The sequence below is a fragment of the Bos javanicus genome, chromosome 11 (assembly GCF_032452875.1).
Source record: "Bos javanicus breed banteng chromosome 11, ARS-OSU_banteng_1.0, whole genome shotgun sequence".
In the NCBI taxonomy this organism is placed as follows: domain Eukaryota; kingdom Metazoa; phylum Chordata; class Mammalia; order Artiodactyla; family Bovidae; genus Bos; species Bos javanicus.
Window position 1 is genome coordinate 62,160,978 of NC_083878.1, and position 21,359 is coordinate 62,182,336.

At 39.1% G+C, this 21,359-nt stretch overlaps 1 protein-coding gene across 3 annotated transcripts in view; it reads left to right on the forward strand.

Moving 5' to 3' along the window:
* Nucleotides 1-9,677: 9,677 nt before the first annotated feature.
* UGP2 (UDP-glucose pyrophosphorylase 2) overlaps nt 9,678-21,359 on the forward strand; it is a 56,404-nt gene continuing 44,722 nt past the window's right edge. Inside the window, exon 1 of one of the 3 annotated variants that reach the window (XM_061432785.1) lies at nt 9,678-9,917. Coding sequence is in view for 1 of the 3 variants with exons in the window: in XM_061432783.1 (XP_061288767.1) it covers nt 10,892-10,910 (19 nt within the window). In the remaining 2 variants the exon portion in view is untranslated. Of the gene's footprint in view, nt 9,918-10,077; nt 10,911-10,984; nt 11,150-21,359 lie in introns of those variants that run through there. The other 2 variants (XM_061432783.1, XM_061432784.1) reach the window with 2 other exon arrangements.

Sequence of the window (21,359 nt, forward strand, 5' to 3'; positions counted from 1 at the left end):
GGATGACAGAGGATGAGATGGTTGGATGGCATCACCGATTTGATGGACATAAGTTTGAGCAGTTGAGATGGACAGGGTAGCCTGGAGTGCTGCAGTCCATGGGGTCGTAAAGAGTTGGACACGAATGAGTGAGTGAACTGAACAGTCAAGTAATAACACATATGACATTAATCTATGTCAAACGATACAGGAAACCATCAGTTGAAATCATCCTGCCAACACTGACCAAGATGATCTTTATGATATCTGTAGGAGGCAAGACAGGATATTAGTTGTTACTTTAATCTTTCAGTGAGGAAATTAAGGCTAATCAAGTTAACCAAGTAATTTATCCAGGGTTTTCAAGTTTTAAGTGGCAGACGAAAAATAAAAAACAGGCTATTTTCTAAAGTCTGCTTTTTCCAACACACTCTTCTGCCTCCCTAGATCAATACTGTTATAGACCCTGAAACAGAAAAAAATACCAATAAATTAAAACAAACTAACCCTTAGATAATAGTACATATTTTGTAGGGATACTTCCAAAGGGACTTCAGTGTTTACGGTTTTAGAGACTGATCATGTACAGTTGATCCTTGAACAGGAGTTTGAATTGGAAAGGTCCACTTATATACAGATTTTTCTCAACATAGTACCTTAATTTTCATTTTATAGATCTTTAAGTATGGGGGAGAGTTTGTGTTCAATTAGAGATCACAATAGGTGGAATCCTAAGAACTAGAGTTTCAGTCTTGATTCTAACTAAATTGTTGTAGCTTCCTACCCTTGGGTGAATCATTTATCAGTTGCTTTGTTTTTGAGACAGAAACAGCAGTAGTTGGATTTTCCACTGTATGGGTAGAGTCAACGCCTCTTCCCCTGCCACCACCACATTATTCAAGCGTCAACTCTAATGTATAACATACCTAATCTAGTACACCTAATATACAATAATGAAGTTCACTTACTTCCTAAATCTCTCTGAACCCTAGAATCTGGACTGTTATCATTTGGGTTCACTCTACTGAGAAAAAGCCATTTAAGAAATAATGCCTAAAGGACTTCTTTAACATGGCTATCTACAGATAACAAGAAAGATTAGATGAGAATGATGAAACTGAATTTCCACTACAGAATGAATTATATTCATTGCAGTTTACTAAGCAATGAACTTAACCAAGAATATGTGTGTCTTGGCCTCAAATTCTTTTTGGAATAAGAAAGTATATAAATTATAAACAAATATATGGAAACATGCATGTATACCAACATACATACACATACACATGAAAATTTCAAATAATTATTATTGTTTTATTCCTTTTCACTAGGAAACTGGTAAAAGCCCTCAAGCTAACATGACTTGAGGAAAGTTATGGTCTAGTTAGATCCTTTTTTCTTTCATTATCCTGTTACTCCGTTTGTGCCTTTATCTGATCTCTATCCCATGCTGATTTGTGTTAAAAAAGCTTACGTATCAAACTGAATGTCTGTGATGCTCCAAATTCAGACAGTAGTTCTTCAATAAATTTCTATTTTTGAATAATCTTAGTTTTTAATTTGTCCATGCAAAGCCAAAACTTCAGTAGGTTTGTCAACCTCTAATGTTTTCTCTGTAACATTCTTTTTGAAAGTCACTGATAACTGAGAATAGCCTCTCTCTCCTAGCACTGCTCTCTGCTCCAAATTCTTATTTTCTTGGCATATTACACAGCAGTCATGGGAGGAGTAATACAAACCAGAATTTTCTAATTTTATGTTTTGAATGGCTTATAGCTGTGAAGCATGATATTAAGTCTTTCAGGCCTGGGACAGGCAGTTGCTACCCCCTGGATTGGCTACCTCCAGCTGCTCACAGGCTTTATCAGAAGATGGCCCAAAGAAATCAGAGGTGGAATGGGTGATTAAAAAAAAAGGAAAAAAAGAAGAAGAAGAAGAAAAAAAAAGAAATGTCTAGTAGTTCCACTAGGCCTCTTATCCAAGGTGAATAGCAGTACGCTCAGCAGTTGGCTGCTGAAGTAGACGTCCAGATGGTAGAATACATCCTTGGCTGTACTCAGCACATTGTCACCAGCATGGAGCTCCAAGATGGTGCAACTCTGATGGCTCTGAAACTCTGACTTCACAGACATCAGATTCTTCTGATTGTTTGCAGCTGATGTGCCCTCTTAATGTCATCCAAAGTAGTTTCAGCTTGATTGATCCAACAACGCACGTGTGTTTTACAAATTAAAGCCTCAACATTATTTTAAAATACTTGCTAGAAAAAACTTCAGTTGGATTCAAAAATCCATTTGCCTTATCATAACACTGTGTTCGTAGACAAAAAAGCTGTCAGATTCTTTGAATAGAATATCAATCATTATACATTTTTGAACGGTTGCAAAAAAAAGGTTTAATTTTTTTTTTACCATGTATTTGTGCAATGTTCCTCATGAATGGTGACTGCATCAGTTTCCTATGGCTGCTGAAACAAATTACCACAGTCCAGGTGGTTTATAACAACATGTATTTATTCCCTTACAGTTCTGGAAGTTGAAATGGATTTCTCTGGGCTGAAATCAAGATGTAAGAGGGGCCACGCAACTTTTGGAGGCTCTAAGGGACAAACATTTCTTTGCCTTTTCCAGCTTGTGGTGGCCATCTTCATTCTTTAGCTCATGGCTTTGAATCACATCATCTTTTCTCCCTCTCCTTGCATCATCACATGGTTTTTTCTTCTCTGTTTTTGAATCTCCCTCCGTATACATTTATTAAGGACACTTGTGATTACATTTAGGACCTACCCAAATAAACCAGGATAATCTCTCCATGAGAAAATTCTTAAATTAGTTCCATTTTTGAAGCCCCTGTTACCATACAGGATAATACTCATAGGTCCCGGGGATTAAGAACTGGATATCATTGGGAGGCATTTTCCAGCCTAGTACAGTGACTCTCAAGAATTTGAAGAGATTAACAGTTGAAAGTCTTTATCAGAACCTATGTAGAGCTTTCAGGCATAAAACTTGATTTTAAAATAATATGTTCAGGCACAGAAGTTCAAATTTCTCATTCAAAAATTTGAAGATTTCATCTCAGTTCAGTTGCTCAGCTGTGTCCGATTCTTTGCAACCCCATGGACTGCAGCATGCCAGGCTTTCCTGTCCTTCACTATCTCAGGTTTTTTTTTACAAATTTAACAGTTAATATTTTTCATATTACTTTACATTTATTTTTATTTTCATTATTTTATATATATTTTAAAAGCAGTTAATTTTTCAGGAAGTCCAGTATACATATCTACAAATTCCCTTCAGGTTACCATAGGATACCATATTCTCTCTGTCTTACAATGAGGAAAGGTTGGGAAATATAGTTCAGGAGACTAAAACAATGGAGGAAAGAATGTCCAAGGGATACGTGAGCAAAGTCCATATCTATTATAACAAGAAGTCAAAATGTACAATAACAAAAATCCAGAAACCAAAGAAATAGCAAAATAAGCACTTAAAAATAACAATCAGGTATAACTGAGGTAACCGTCAGAAGAATAATGGTCGCCTTGGGTAACAGGACTGGAATAAAAAAAGGCAGAGCAGGAGAGAACTGCTATTCCTTATAGGCATTTTGGTACTCATTAGTTTTTTGTTTTTGTTTTTTTTTAAAGATGTGCATCATTATTGAAAAGTTTTTAAAAAGTTCAATCAAAAATGATATCAGAACTTAACATCAGTATACCACATTTTTTCCTATGGTCTTTAATATGACAGTCCTACTCCTTTTCATTCTAAGAAGGGGAAAAAACAGTTTTTGTTTGCTAATCATATTACCCATTTTAATGGCACAGTTACCCAGTTATTTAAGCTTCATCCAAAGAACAGTCCTGAGGATCTTTTCTTTAATATTTAGTTAGGGTGGTGAGTGTGAATGCTTAAAATAAATTCCCTGAGCCTAAGTTAGGGAACAGAAATTCTTTATCCTTTCCTTCCCAGTGGTGGCACTGGCAGGAAATTTAATAAGCTAGACCAGAGGCAGAGATGTTTGGAAAGCCATCAAAAGATGTTTGATGGAATGCACAGTGGGGAATCTTTAATACGTTTAAAAGAGGAAGAAAAACAGGATTAAACTGAATACTTTCCTATTTACCAGTTCTTTTTGAGGATTTCAAAGTCAATAAGCAATTTTATCACCTATGTATAAATCACCTTAGTAAAGGAGTATAAGGTTTATTTTATAAGTTTAGTAAGAGATGTATTATTCCTTAGTGAGTTTTTTTCATATTTCTGAATTATGACTATATAAACAATCTATGTTTATTAGAAACTCTGAGTGAATACAGACTATTCTTTACAGTTATTCCTGGGCCTGTTCATTCTGCCTCTATAATCAAGGGGTTATACGCAGTTTGGCATAGAAGTGAGATTTAACAATTTATGGGCATCACCATTTGTCACCAACATTTTCCTCTGGACAACATGTAGAATAAGAGTAACAGGAGACAACATAGAAAAAACCTGACTTCTATGCAACTTTCAAAGGAGAACCGGGAAGGAAATTATCCATAAGCATGAACAAGATAATGCATGTTGTGGTTAAATTGCATTTTTGCAAGCCTGGTAACTTGTAAGACTAGTCAGAAGATTGGTTTATCAACTCTTGAGATAATGTGAAAAACTCTGTTTTTAAAAACATCTTATTTGAAATAATTGCTATGATATAAAGCAATATTGTTGTGATATAAAGTTATATAACCTTCAAATGTAATTTTAAAAATCATACTATGAATAAATGGAAGGATATGTTATAATTGAAATTCACAACTTGTTTCGGAAAACTTCCTGACTCATTAACAACAGGGTGTTGGCAACAGGAAAGAATGAAGTCTTTCTCTTCTTCAAGTATTTGGAAACATCATTCATTTCTTAAACTACACATTCATTGGTAGTCTGTTTCATAGATATTACTTTATATCATTTTCCAGTTAACCCTGTTTGGTCACCTTTTGACTCAAGTAAAATGCCCTACTGTTATGTCTAGTCAATAACTGGCAACTTCTGACTAATTCATAGTAGTCCCCTTTTTCTTCTTTCAGTGGGTGGCCTAGGATTTAGATGAGTATAGATGGGTGCCAATGTTGAGAGTGGGCAACAGTTTAGTGTGTAATTATTGCTTGGTCTCTTGGCTAAACTTTGGGCATGACATAGAAATTTTTATGTCTTTGACATGTTCTCCAAAACTGCACTGCTTTATTTTCTTGTGTGTGTGGAACGGGGTCAGGATAGACAAGAAAAGAATTAAAAGACCACACACATTGCTGATCTGTACACTAATTTCATACTTTAGCATAATTTCTAAACCACCCCATATTAGATAATGATCATGGTGGATAGTTAGGAAAGCTTACTGTCAAGTCATCAGGATGGTGCATTTTCTGCTATTACTCTTTTACATTGGCCCAAGTTCACATTCTAGGTGGAAATAACTGAAACTTAAAAATTCTTTACCTCTAAATTTAAGTTAAAAATGTAATCTTATTTACAGCTCTCAAAGGGTAGAGACTAGGATACAACACTGCAAGTTGAAAAGATTTACTGGCACTAGACTGGTCACAAAGAATAAATTTATTGAGTCCTTGCTATGCACCAGATACTATGTCAAGCATTAAATCTAAATAGGCACCAAAAAAGGGATGCTTAGAAATAAGGCAACAGCCATTGTTTCCTTGTGTTGATAGAATGTTCCTGTCTAAAGAAAAAGATACAACAGGTTGTTATATATCCCAGGACATAGAACTGGGTAAATTAAACTGAATTTTCTCAAGTTTCTACTCAGAAGTAGAAGAAAGAATGAGAAAATTATAAGCAGAATTTATATCATCCTTGGATGGTAGTATATAGTACCAGTGAAAAATCGGCTTCCAGCATTCTTTTAGTTTACAGTTAATCTCATTTCAACTCGTCCCTGTATGTACACACACTCCTTCCCAGGTCACCATTTACTTCTTCCTTTAGATTCTGCCCCCGCTCCCCACACAAACACCTAAATTTCTGTAAAAGTTTCATCTGTAAATCTATCCATTTACATCACAAATATCTAATTTTACAGATTATCAGTGTCATGGACCCCAAACGAAAATTCCACAGTAGTGTATTATGAAAAAACAGACCACACATACACATACAAAATGACTTTTCAGTCATTAAAATATGTAAATATATTTCAGAAATAGACAATAGCCTTCTAAGAAGACTTGAAACTTCTCCATGGCCATGATATTTCCCCCTTAATCCCATCTGGTCTGCCAAGTGAGATTGTTTCTAGAGGTTCTGAGGGAGTAAGAGGCTCTTTTACAAAATGTTTGGGGGTTCAGAATTTAAACTTAAAGCACTGAAAACAGAAATTCCATTTTACAAGGCACTATGGAATTCCAGTTGAGCTATTTCAAATCCTAAAAGATGATGCTGTGAAAGTGCTGCACTCAATATGCCAGTAAATTTGGAATTCAGCAGTGGCCACAGGACTGGAAAACGTCAGTTTTCAGTCCAATCCCAAAGAAAGGCGATGCCAAAGAATACTCAAACTACTCCACAATTGCACTCATCTCACATGCTAGCAAAGTAATGCTCAAAATTCTCCAAGTCAGGCTTCAACAGTACGTGAACCGTGAACTTTCAGATGTTCAAGCTGGTTTTAGAAAAGGCAGAGGAACCAGAGATCAGATTCCCAACATCCTTTGGATCACTGAAAAAGCAAGAGTTTCAGAAAAACATCTACTTCTGCCTCATTGACTATGCCAAAGCCTTTGACTGTGTCGATCACAACAAACTGGAAAATTCTGAGAGAGATGGGAATACCAGACCACCTAACCTGCCTCTTGAGAAATCTGTATGCAGGTCAGAAAGCAACATGGAACAACAGACTTGTTTCAAATCAGCAAAGGAGTACATCAGGGCTGTATACTGTTATCCTGCTTATTTAACTCATATGCAGAGTACATCAATGAGAAACGCTGAGCTGGATGAAGCACAAGCTGGAATCAAGACAGCCGGAAGAAATATCAATAACCTCAGATATGCAGATGACACCACGCTTATGGCAGATAAAGTGAAGAACTAAAGAGCCTCTTGATGAAAGTGAAAGAGGAGAGTGAAAAAGTTGGCTTAGCTCAACACTCAGAAAACTAATATCATGGCATCTGGTTCCATCACTTAATGGCATGGCAAGTAGATGGGGAAACAGTGGAAACAATGGCTGACTTTATTTTGGGGAGCTCCAAAATCACTGCAGATGGTGACTGCAGCCATGAAATTAAAAGATGCTTGCTCCTTGGAAGAAAAGTTATGACCAGCCTAGATAGCATATTAAAAAGCAGAGACATTACTTTGCCAACCAAGGTCTGTCTAGTCAAGGCTATGGTTTTTCCAGTAGTCATGTATGGATGTGAGAGTTGGACTATAAAGAAAGCTGAGTGCAGAAGAATTGATGCTTTTGAACTGTGGTGTTAGAGAAGACTCTCAAGGGTCCCTTGGACTGCAAGGAGATCCAACCAGTTCATCCTAAAGGAAATCAGTCCTGAGTGTTCATTGGAAGGACTGATGCTGAAGCTGAAACTCCAATACTTTGGTCACCTGATGCGAAGAACTGACTCATTTGAGAAGACCCTGGTAAACACTGAAGGTGGGAGGAGAAGGGGATGACAGAGGATGAGAGGGTTGGATGGCATCACTGACTCAATGGACATGAGTTTGAGTAAACTCTGGGAGTTGGTAATGGACAGGCAAGGCTGTGTGCTGCAGTCCAGGGGGTCGACAAGAGTCAGACACGACTGAGCGACTGAAGTGAACTGAACTGATTTGAAATAATATTTGGGAATACAGCTTCTAGAGTTTTCCTTCTCTAAGAGCCAGCCTCTGAATTGATACGACTTAACCACTGAAGATTGAGTGACTTCACTTTCACTATTCACTTTCATGCACTGGAGAAGGAAATGGCAACCCATTTAAGTCTTCTTGCCTGGAGAATCCCTGGGACAGAGGAGCCTAGTGGGCTGCCCTCTATGGGGTCGCACAGAGTCGGACACGACTGAAGCGACTTTGCAGCAGCAGCAGCAACCACTGAAGACAGGCAGTTTCTTTTTAGAGATTTCTTGAGGCAGCAAGTGTACAACATCCTTTGATACTATATCTTAATATGTAATCACTCATAAACCAAGATGTCATCCTTAGATTTTACCAAAAACTCTTGCTGCAATTAAAACTCACTTCCTCTCCCTTAATCTTTTGGTAGGTAGAAAATAACTGATCATCCTTCTTACAATAAAACCTCCATAATTAAAGACTCTTCACCACTCTTCAACTTTATCACCTTTCAGCTAAGCAACGCTATGTGGCTCAAATTATTTGGTAGTATTTTATTTTGGTGTTGACGCTGATGGATAAATACTGCTTAACTAGTGCCGGAAAAATTCCTCTACAGTACATAAAGGCTTTTATTAAAGAGTAGACATTTGGATTCTATACACTTCTTTGGTTTTATGTGGGGAAATTACTTTTATAGCTGAGAGGTTTTTGGGTGTGATATTTTTGGATTTCACAGAAAAAAGATTTTATCAAGCGTTATCGTTCTCCAGTATGACAAATGAATCATTGGCCTTTTCTATGTTACTTCAGTAACATTCCCATAGGAATATGCAGCACTAAAAAGAATAGTTTGTTTACAGAATGAGTCATTTAAAAACTCTCGCTTACCTTGGTTGATTAGTGTTTTCCAATGCCTCAAGCTCTTCTAGAATGACTTGATTTATAGAAGGCACCTTAAGATAGCGCTGACAATTCACTTGTCCCAATGCAGGCGGGTTGAGTCATGACTTGCAAAGTCTGAGATACACCCACTGGCCGGCGCACTGGGTCATACAGGCAGGTGGGGTTGGCAATACCAGGTGTGATTTAGCGGCGTTGGGCGGGCCCTCTTGCAGTCCCCGAGTCACTGCCAACGTTCTAGCTTTTAAAATCCTCTTTCCTTGAGGACTTCAAGAGTCTGCTAAAAGGTAAGTGTCTCATGATGGGTAACCAAAGTCACTTCCCCTTTTATTGAACAAGTGAACCGACTAGCACAACGACAACCTCTGTAGGAATTGGAACTGGGGTGGTAGTTATGGTGTGAGAGCCTTCACATGGCATTTTCTTCGATGCCCTACATTTCTCCTCCTGTTAGTAAGTACCACACATCCAACTGCTTATTCCTTAACCCTCCCGACATTTTCACCCTCCCGACACCAGGAGGTGTGAGAAGAGTTTGTGTTTACTGAGAAGGGCCTGGGGTCTCTCAGGGTAGTTGCTTTTGGGGGCGGGGGGCAGAGGGCGATCTGGACCTATCCGCCGGGTACATAACTATCTTCAATCTCTGGTAAGCGGAAACATTTTTAAGCAGTACGAAAATAACCAATCGTGCTTCAGGTTCTCTCTCTTGCTAAAGTATCTGTGGAAGGCTGGGAGTTGTACTGGTGAAACACTCCTTTCTCAGCCGCAGAACGCGCGGCCCCCATCGCAGCTTCGGCTCCGGGAGTTGCCTCAGGCCGCAGACGCCCCACCCGCTGACACTTCCGTGCGTCTCATTGGCCAGGCCCTGAACCCGCCTCGGCTCCTGACTGGAGGCTGCTCCTGTCTGTCTGCGCGGTGGGTGCATTTCCGCATTGAAGGGGCCGCTCCAAATGGAGGGGGAGGGGAGGTGTTTAGGAGAAAGTGGGGGCTTTGGATGTCGGGATCCCGCAGCTAGGTGGACCGAGGGGGTCAGCAGCTGGGCTGTGACAACTGGCGAGGGGCTCGAGGTGCATTTGTGAGGGGAGAGAGGGAGAGAGAAGGGTGCCTCAGAGGTGACATTCTCTCAGCCTGCAAGTCTTCTTCCAGGGGCGCTACAAACGCCCCCAGTTTCCCAGCTGCTAAAGGAAGAGGAGGAAGGTGGGTCTCGGTGGCGGTTTGGGGAGGGGCCGGGGCGGGCTTCCCACCACTCTAAGGGCGAGTGTGTTGCCCTTTCTGAGGCTTGTAGAGCCAGTCTACTCAACCTGCACTTTGGCCCCGGAGGCCGAATTTGGGGTTCGGCCAAGAGAAACTAGAATGTGTGAGGGTTGGGGCTGACTCCGGTCCCTCGGATTCGGGGCGGCACAGGGGTTCTCCCCTCGCGGGTGGCCCCCTAGTGTCCGCTGCGGGGGAGGGGCTGTGTAGCTTTCGGCCCCTCCCGGGAAAAAGCCGCGGCCGCTTGCAGCTAGGAGGCTGGCGTCTGGAGGCCCCGGCCCGCCTCCGGACGGCACGCCGAATTCTTAGCGCCTCCGAGTCCCGGGATGTTTCTGAGCGGGTAGAAAGGACTGCATCGTCCCCCTTGGCAGGCCTCCCCCTCCTCCCGATCCCTGCTGGGGCGGGAACCGCTGTTGGCCTGAGTTTCCCCGGGAACCGTCCTGAGGCCGGAAGGCAGCAAGGGGAGGGGATGTAGGGGTGCGGCCCGCCTGTGCCCGCGGCCGTCCAGCCTCCGAGGGCGTGGGGACCCGGGGGGGCGGTGAAGCCGCTCTAGATCCGCCTCTTTCATTGATGAAATTTAAGTTCGTGTGATTTTACCTTTTCCGGGAGCCTCCAGCTGGCCCTCATTTGTGTCAGGGGTGCAGTGTAGGCTGGAGTTCCAAGCAGACTCAGTCGAACCAAGTTTCTGTCTTTTGAAAGTGGGGAAGGGGGTTAAGTTTTTTTTTGTTTTTGTTTTTGTTTTGGAGGCAGTTTTAGTTTTTTGAGTAAATACTCTCCTAAGTGGCCAAACATAGGAAGAGAAGAAAGAATTCGTCATTTGTTAAAGCAGGAGTGGAAGAAAGACCTCTATAGCGTTGACTCCTCTAGACATTTAAATATATTTATATTTGTAAGCCAGAGTATTTTAATAAATCCCTAAAATGTCGAGATTTGTTCAAGGTAAGACACGCTTCTTCTTATCTCCGGGGTTGCTCTAGCAGTACCGAACTTGGGGACCGGCAGTGGAGAGGTTGGTGGGTGGTTTGGAAGTGGAAATGTTCATTTGAGATACTGTTTGCGAAACCCTTTTCGTTAAATTGACATTTGAGCTGTCTTGAGCTGCTGGGTTGGCGTTTCAGATAACGTATCATTTATACCCTTGTAGTCTGCTGCATTTAGTTCTGCCTCCCTGAAATCAGGTTAGTAGCACCCTGGCTTCCCGGGATAGTGGCTGTAAATGATGATAAAACAGGATTTTGGCTGCCGATTGATCCCTGTTCTCTTTTCATGGTCGAAGTCGAGGTAACTCTGGGTGCGGACGGGAAGGGGAACTGAGAGGGTTGAGGAAAGGCAGGTGGGTTTAGCCAGGACGGTTGGGGAAGCTTTAGTGTTCTCAGCTTCTCCGTTTGTGTGTACGTGGTCTGAGTCTCAGATTCATTTATTGCGAAACAGGGAGTAGCTCGTAGAAGCTGGAGGTCATTTCAGCAGAAGAAATGACTTTGCTGCATTGCTGTTTGTTTGTTTTTTTTTTCCCCTCTTGAAATCTGTAAAGATTATTAGGGTTTCTTTGAAATTAGCAAATTGCTCTCTAATTCTACATGTGTGTTTGGAAAAGGTTTAAAGAATGCATCTCAACTAAATTAAGCAGTAATGTTATGTGTGTGTATGTGTGTGTGTGTGTACACTTTGAAATTGATGCTACCTTAAACCTCTGTCATCAGTGTGTAGCATGGGACTTGCCTTCTCTTTATGTAAGGAAACCCTTTTTTTGAGGACCCAAGAGTGTGAAAGCTTCAGCCATCTTGCTGAAAACACAGCTAGTAAAGTTCACAACCACTTAATGTGGCTCTCAATAAATGCAGATGTACTTTAAAAAAATTGTATCAGTAATGGCCATCATTTGGCCCTGGGCATAAAAATGTCATAGTAGGTTTTACATCACTACTTTATTAACTCTTGAGTTTTGTATAATAAAATAAGAGACTTTGACTGCCTGCATTATTTTGAAAACAGATGGGATTCTTATCTGCCTTTAGCACAAAGCTCAGAAATGTCACTTGTCATTAAACTTCTAAATTCATATTATGCTTTATATGTGATGAAGGAAGCCTCTTATGTTCAGACTGAATAAATGTCTTAGTCAAGAATAGAAGGTAGAGGTAACTGTCAGAAGTTTGCTTGTTTTTGTAATGATGACATTTAATTACCAGAAAGCCAGTATTGGAATAATATGCTAGAGATAAGTGGACAAGTCACTTCTTTTTAAAGATTGAGAATATTATTAAACTCCAGATGTTCTTGTTGTTACGGTTTAGAGCAGCTTACAGAAGGGGTGTTGTGGATTGACTGGTGTCAAGTCTTTTGCTGTTAATGGCTAACTAATTGCTTTCAGGAGGTATTAAGTGGTAGTACCTGGGTATATTGTTATTCCTTTCTCTTGTCATCCACTTTTTCTTTTTTAATAAACTTTTTTATCTTGGGATACCTTTAGATTTGTAAAAAAGTCTCACATACATCACAACTAAGAAATTATCACCAGTAACGTTACTATTAACTGAACCACAGACAGACTTTCCATGATTCAATCCAACACTGCATTTACTTGCCATCCAATTTTGCTCTAAATGGTAGTTTTCATTTTTAAATTTGACAATTTTGCACAAAAAGATGACACACCTCTCCCCTCTGAAAAAAAGTTTAACATGATTTTGCTCCTGTTTATCATTGTTTAAATTTGAACATCAACTGTAAATTCTCTGTGTATTAACTCTGTTGCTATGATAAGTGATAAATTTATTGGCACATAAATCCATTGTCTCCACATATCAGTTTTTTAAGTAAAAGGGTTGGGATTTTTGTTTCTGAATTTTTTGGTAGTAGATGAAATTGATCTTTGCTGTTGTACTTCTTAATATTTCTGTGCATTGATACTTAGCTTGTACCACTTCATAAGGAAAGGAATGGACAAATATTAGGCCCCTAAGGGAGGCCTGGCGAGCAGCAATTCATGGGGTCGCAAAGAGTCGGACACGACTGAACGACTGAACTGAACTGAAGCTGTTTTCATATGTTGTCTCATTTAAGCTTCACAAGAACCCTGAGAGGTAGTATATTTATAGGTGATGAAATTTAAGTATCTTATCCAAAGTTCACAGCTAGTAAGCACTGAAATTCGTATATAAATGTGTCTAAACGCTTGTCCTTTTGTTGCCTCCTAAGCTAAAAACTTATCAGGAACAATGGCTCCTTTCTCCAACTAGACTGTTAGTTCCCTGTGGGCCAAGATAATATTATATCCCTGGGGGAAATACAGTGTCTTGAAGTGGTAGATGCTCTGAAAGAACCTGTCACAGATGATGGATGAGAAACACAGCACTTTTTTAGTAGTTTAGCCCACATTTGGTTGTAGTTTATTAATAACACCTCTAATATAATTGCTGAGAAAGGTAAAAGGGATGGATCTAGGTTTGAATCCTGTTACTGATAGGTAATCATAGACACATAATTTTTCTGAATCTTCATTTTTATTAATACTTATATAAACATTGGGTATTAACACTTATGCCATAGGGTTTTTGAGAAGCTGAAATGAGACAAATTATGTGAGTGCAGTTTGACGGGGCAGTAAATTTTCCTTTCCTTTCTTAAAACGGTGATGGCTTTTTGGATAGCATTGCCACCATAAATATAACCGCATGTCACCCAACAGAAGCAGAACAAGTCACCTATGACAGTTCTTTATTTTCCTATTCCAGTTTTGGTGTTCAGGCCTCCAGCAACTTGGTGATACATATATTTTTAAAGTATGGAGTTGGAGGGGAAAGCTTGAACGATGATGTGAATACATAATTGGTGAGAGTTTTTGTTTCAGTCCAGTCAACAACAAAATTTTGAGCTCTTCTAATATGCTAAATTGGGATTTCTCTTGTATCCCTTATGATGGGCACAGATCTGGGTATTATACCTGTGTGTTGTGTGCACTTATGTTTAAATGTCCTGAAATCTGGTTGCTACACTTGGCTTGAATCTCTTGTCTCAAAACTAGGCTCTGTGCATATAAGAATGCTAAGTATCTCCATTCTTAAGCACTTTGACTGTAAGTTATTAGGTAGAAATGTTTAACTAATAAAAATATTTAACGTCAGTAGGTAGGAGAATTCTCAGTATATGTAATACTCAGCCAGAAGAAGATTTAACTTATTTTGGGCATCTCTCAAGTCTGTGTTCCTCAGGCACTTAAGATTCCTTCTCATAGGAGGATTGTTTATTGGATCTCTGGCTTAATTCCCTAGTTGGTGTATTCTGCCCTCATGTCACCTTCTGTCTGCCTGTAAAATTGCATCTCCATTTGCTAGTTTTCTCCATCCCAGGGGTTGTTGCAGGGTCCTCAATTATTCTAAATAAATGTGACTACTATTTGATTGAGTACTAAATAAATGTATCTACTACTTGCCATAGTTGGAGGTGATACCTCCTCCTGTGACCTGCTGGTTCATCAGCAGCTAGGACTTTTGCCAGGTGTGTCAATGGGTGCATTTGGAATTTGGCTTCCCAAAGGATCTGAGAGCTACGGGGCAATCTGCATACATGATTTGAAACTTATAAATGGTGCTGGGCCTATTGTCATCTAGCCAACTAAGGCTGTGTTATGTACTTATGCTGTAATTTAGAGGAACTTTGAAACATCTCTTTCTTTCTTTTTTTTTTCTTTTAATTAAAAACATTTTTTTTTTGGCTGCGGCACATGCAGGTTATAGTTCCCCAAGAAGGGATCAAACCCATGCTCCTGGAGTGGAAGCGCAGAGCCTTAACCTCTTGGCCACCAGGAAAGTCCCTAGAGGAACTTAAAAAAAAAAAAAAATTTAATCTATCTGAATTATATAAAAATGGCCCTTAATATTCTTAAATTGAAGTCCTTCCTTCTATTTCAGGGAAAGCCATTTGAGTGCCTCTGTGTCACTTAAAAAATATTTGAGGCCTGTCAACTTTTCCATTTGTTGGAATTCTCTTTTCATGTCTTTAGTTTGGTGATTCTTATTTGGTCAATGGCACCTAGCCAGGGAAGATTAGTTGAACTAATTATAACAGGAGGGGTCTCAGATGAACATCAGGGTGAGAAGCATTCTGGGGCTTGGTTGTAGAGGTCAGGCCTAAGCCTGGTTCTTCTCAAATCCTAAGACCAAATTTAGCCTGTAGCTGACTATTTAGATGACTAGGATGTTTTCAGCCCAGGGAGGTTGTGGCATGGATTTGAGGCAAGACTAGAGGTGGCAAAGCAATGATTAAGGCACACTTCTCATTTTTTAAAGATGTAGCTTAGCATTCATTATGTTGCTTGAGAAGAAGAAGGATTTAGTTAAATTCATAGTCACAGTTATACATGAAAAATTAAAAGAAATTCAGAGTTGTACTGATGAACACTCTTTGTTTTCTAATGTGGATCTTGGTCAGATCATCTTTGTTCCAGTAAAATGGGTGATTTTGATAACTGGGTCTTTCTTCCAGTAAAATGGATGATTTTCATTTGTGAGAGTCTACCAGGTGGCTCAGTGGTAAAGAATCCACCTGCCAATTCAGGAGACACAAGTTTGATTCATGGGTCAGGAAGATCCCCTGGAGGGGGATATGGCGACCCACTCTAGTATTCCTGCCTCGAAGATCCCACGGACCGAGGAGCCTGCAGGGCTACAGTCCATAGGGTGGCAAGAGTAAGACACGACTGAGCTGAGCACTCATAAAGAAAATAAATTGAACATTAGAGAAATAAGAAATATTAACTGGTATACTTCTTGGAAGTGTCAGTTTAATATTCTGAAGATAAATTGAAAAATAACTTTAAAAGGAAATGACAATGTTAATTTTGTAATATTGAGGCTTCCCTGGTAGCTCAGTTGGTAAAGAATCTGCCTGCAATGTAGGATACCCTGGTTTGATTTCCTAGGGCTGGAAGATCCCCTGGAGAAGGGATAGGCTTCCCACTCCAGTATTCTTGGGCTTCCCTGGTGGCCCAGTTACAGACTATTAATTGTGTAATATTATGTCACATTTTTCTTGTAATATACTAATAGTTCACATTCACAGTTCATACTCACTTCCCATTCTCTCTGTATTTATTTTTCTTCATAGAAGATTCCAGTAACTTGTGAATTGTAGTAACTTTGCTTAAAAGATACTTATTTGAGGAACATTAGTTGGGCTTGTAATAAAAATATTCTGAGTCAAAGAATAATATACTGTAATTTTCCAGCTTCCACCAAGTTGAATTTGGTACTTTTTGTGGAAGTGCAGGTATTAGGAGTTCCCATTGGATCTCTCCATTTCTGAAAAGTTAGTATAAACAAGTATTTGAAAGTTTAACTCTGGATTATCTGTAAATATGAATAATTAAGAGTTGACTGTATTAACCTTGTGTAACATGATTCATCCTCATATCCAGAATTTATGCTAGTGGAGAAAATCCCAGTGATATTAGAATAAAACTGTCAGTGAGATCCTCTGAAAATTTGGGATTTAATGAATGTGCAAGTGTGATTCACTTTCCACCCTTTGATTGCTTGGGATCTCTGTGGAAGCTTGGCTTTCTAGACTGTGTCCTTTTGTCACAGCCTACAGTTTCATTTCCAAGCTTTCATGTTTTAACTTCGTGTAATGGTATTTGGAATTTTGGACGTCTTGGTCTTGGGTAATTTGATGGCTTATCCCAGGCACAGTGACTATTAATTGAAACCATATGTCTTAGATCTCTAAAATTCTACCACCAGCCATGCATCTTTCTATTAATAGCTTACTAAATTCTTTGCAAGTTGGGTTGCTAAACTATTGAAAGAAAATTAAACTTTATGTGTTTCTTGGTTGGGTTTATGTGTGAAAAGGGGGATAATGCTCCATTTGAAATCTGTTTCCCAGTTCTCTCGACTGGTGATGCAGGCATTTCCTTTAGTTTGTTGCACAGTAATTGTCTAGGACTCAAATTCTGCCTCTGCCAACAGTCCCATTGTTTTTCTCACTCACTGCCAAATGAAATTGACTGTGCCCCCAAAACCATTTTGACTATTAAGGATTGTTTTTGAGAGCCATGGAGAAATTGACTGTTGTCATCTTAGTTACTTATATAAACAACAAAATGTTCTGTTTTCCAAACCTTGCTAGATGTTTGTTAGTTTTTCTGTATAAATCAAGAGAGTTCCATGTTTCTCTGTGATTTTTTTAACTTGTATCTTAAAAAAAACAAAACCACTATTCGTTATATTCATGTACAAATTCATTATGTTCAGTCTACTGTTTAATTGTTAGTCTTCAAATTGTAAAAAATGCTATTCTAGGGGACACTCTGTTTAACAATGGTTCTACTTGCTCTTTGGCCACAAAGGTAATTGAAGTTTGTGTTTCTCTCTGGTTGTTGCCCTGGCAAAGGCTGATGTGATTTTCATTTATGTTATAACCCTACCTAGAATTTTAAAACTCCCAAAGAGTGCAGGAAAACAGAGTGACACAGTTCTGCACTGTGGGTTCACTTGCGGGTTCATTTATGCCAATGGTAAAATGCTTAGTCCTGGTAATAAAATATTTATAGAGTACATAAAAGCTTTCTTCGATTTTTCATTGCCCAGAAAATAAACAATATAGAAGGAAAAGTGAAGAGCACAAGAGAATGTTTATTATGATGTGTAGTTTTTAATTTTTCATCTTGTGCAGTAACCTCACTTAATAGAGATATTTGAATTTTTGCCAGTTTTCCTTCAGATTTGGTGGCATACAACCTGGAGGTGGCAAGCCACGTAAACAAATGCACTGTAACAGAGAAAGGGGAGAACTTCCTCCAGGAAGGAGAAGCAGGGCACTGGGCAGCAGGATTGGGATTCCTGCTTGTCACTGCCACTGTGTCCTTTGGTAAATCAGCATCTCTAGGGCCCTATTTCATTTTCAAGGGAATTAGACTCATCAAGTTATTTCAAATCCTAAAAGATGACGCTGTGAAAGTGCTGCACTCAATATGTCAGCAAATTTGGAAAACTCAGCAGTGGCCACAGGATTGGAAAAGGTCAGTTTTCATTCCAGTCCCAAAAAAGGCAATGCCAAAGAATGCTCAAACTACCGCACAATTGCACTCATCTCACACGCTAGTAAAGTAATGCTCAAAATTCTCCAAGCCAGGCTTCAGCAATACATGAACCGTGAACTTCCAGATGTTCAAGCTGGTTTTAGAAAAGGCATAGGAACCAGAGATCAAATTGCCAACATCTTTGGATCATGGAAAAAGCGAGAGAGTTCCAGAAAAACATCTATTTCTGCTTTATTGACTATGCCAAAGCCTTTGTGTGGATCACAATAAACTGTGGGAAATTCTGAAAGAGATGGGACTACCAGACCACCTGACCTGCCTCTTGAGAAATCTGTATGCAGGTCAGGAAGCAACAGTTAGAACTGGACATGGAACAACAGACTGGTTCCAAATAGGAAAAGGAGTACATCAAAGCTATATATTGTCACCTTGCTTATTTAACTTATATGCAGAGTACATCGTGAGAAACGCTGGGGTGGAAGAAACACAAGCTGGAATCAAGACTGTTGGGAGAAATATCAATAACCTCAGATATGCAGATGACATCACCCTTATGGCAAAAAGTGAAGAGGAACTAAAAAGCCTCTTGATGAAAGTGAAAGTGGAGAGTGAAAAAGTTGGCTTAAAGCTCAACATTCAGAAAACGAAGATCATGGCATCTGGTCCCATCAATTCATGGGAAATAGATGGGGAAACAGTGGAAACAGTGTCAGACTTTATTTTTGGGGGCTACACAATCACTGCAGATGGTGACTGCAGCCATGAAATTAAAAGACGCTTACTCCTTGGAAGGAAAGTTATGACCAACTTAGATGGCATATTCAAAAGCAGAGACATTACTTTGCCAACAAAGGTCCGTCTTGTCAAGGCTATGGTTTTTCCAGTGATCATGTATGGATGTGAAAGTTGGACTGTGAAGAAATCTGAGTGCCGAAGAATTGATGCTTTTGATCTGTGGTGTTGGAGAAGACTCTTGAGAGTCCCTTGGACTGCAAGGAGATCGGCCCTGGGATTTCTTTGGAAGGAATGATGCTAAAGCTGAAACTCCAGTACTTTGGCCACCTCATGCGAAGAGTTGACTCATTTTGAAAGACTCTGATGCTGGGAGGGATTGGGGGCAGGAGGAGAAGGGGACGACAGAGGATGAGATGGCTGGATGGCATCATCGACTCGATGGACATGAATTTGAGTGAACTCCGGGAGTTGGTGATGGACAGGGAGGCCTGGCGTGCTGCGATTCATGGGGTCGCAAAGAGTTGGACATGACTGAGCGACTGAACTGAACATAAATCAAATTATAGACAAGCCTATTAAATCATTTTTTAGTCCTTTATTGTGGTTTTATACTGTATGCCTTTACTGTCCTCTCAACAAATGGGTATGACAGGCCCCTTACCATCCATAAAACTTGATGCCAAGTGATGTTATTTAACTAGTTGGCACATCTCTCCTGAATGTTCGGTTTTCCAGAAATGATATTTTCTTTTGATTTTTAATTGCTGTGTGTTTTTCTTTCTTTCTTTTTTTTTTAGTGTTAAGAGCTACCGTCTTGTATGAGAGCAAGGTTAAGCGTAATTATTAATGAGAAATCTGGTTTATGTATAAATTCTAACAGTTAAAAAAATTTTAAGCAAGCAATGCATGATTAACAAAAATCTTGATAATCAAGTATCTCTGCATATCTGGTGCTAGAACAGTTCTCAAAAGCCTGGTTGGTACCTTTTAATTTTTGTTAAAACTCATTTATAGCATTCATATGGCTTTTACCTGTGCAAGTGTTAGGATATACATGGCTGAGTCATTTAAAAGTCTTTGCAAATGTAAATAATCATAGTTTATAATATAAAATAATACTAATCGATTAAAATATAAAATACAATACTTTTAATACTAAAAGATCACATAAAATTGTATAAAACCAACTAATTGATTTTTCTTTATGATTGAATGACATGGACTTTATTTTTCTGTATTTTACTGAATTAAGCTAAATTAAAATATATACATTACCCACTTTTGTTTAACCTCTAAAGTTTGTGAAAACATTACAGTAACATTTATACACAATAATAAAGAATTGAAAAAAATTTAGCGATCATTTTGTCTAGGCCTATAAGTTTGAAATTTCTTTGACGACATCCCTGAAACTGCCTGATAAATCAGCCTCTACTTGAGAAACCTTGGGGACTTCAAGTACTCAAGACACTGTCCCTACTTTTCTTAGCCCTTCTTCTCCATGGCCTGAAATCATGGCTCTTGAACACTGTCTCTTTGACCTTACCAGGTACTACCTCCACTGGACTGGACCCTAACATCTTTATACCCAGACATAGTTGTATCATAGTAGACTCTTACTCATTGATTTAATAAACATTACTTGAGAATCTGCTATGTTTCTAGCTCTGTTTTAAGAATACATTGGGATTACATAGATGAACAAAATACATATGATATATCTTTGGATATTGCTGGGTAAGATATACATTGAATAAATCTAGAAAATATGATATCATAAAGGGGAGGTTCAAGGATCTACCACGTGAAAACATGATGGGCGACTGTGCTTAGTTTAGAAAGATTTCTAGGAAGAGGTTACATTTAAACTAAACACTTACAAATGATATATTATTGGCTATTCAAACCACTACAGTGCTACAGACAGGCATCTCAGCAAAGAATTAGTTTTGGGGGTTTTTGATATGTGTCTGATACAGTACAGATTAAAACCTCCACATAGCAGAGTTAGGGTAGAAAGGGGGACCTCTTTGTGTGTTCAGAAGCTACTTACTACCTAGAACTCTAGGAGTGCCACCCCCGACAATAGCAGACATTATTCAAGTCACACAGAGTTTAAGCTTTGGGGGGCTGAGAGATCAGAGAGGTTTCCCAGTTGTTGGGATGATTCTTATGATTTTGAAATTCACAACTGGGCCTTTAATTTCTATTTTTTCCTCCTCATTTCTGCTCACCCTTCTCTAAAAGCATTGAATGACACTTGAGATATGTGTTTTGGAACAGTCTTACAATAGTTAGGATGGTTTTAATTTTATACAGCAGAAAAATACCGACTCAGTTAGCTTAAAAAAAAAAAAAATGAGAGACTTGAAGTGGGATGTTCCAGAGTTGTTTAATTCAGTATAAAAACAGCATCAGTCTTTTCTTTCTTCTGTCCTTTTAAGTATGTTTGCCTCATTCTTGGGTCAGCTTTCTTCAGAGTCACTAAATATCAGAAGAAACCCAAGGTGAGGGATAGACACATATTCATTTTTCTCAGGTTTCTCTTCTTTCAGTGAGTAATGCCTTTATCCAAAGTTCTTTGGCAAACCATATCTTTGAGGCTCACTGGC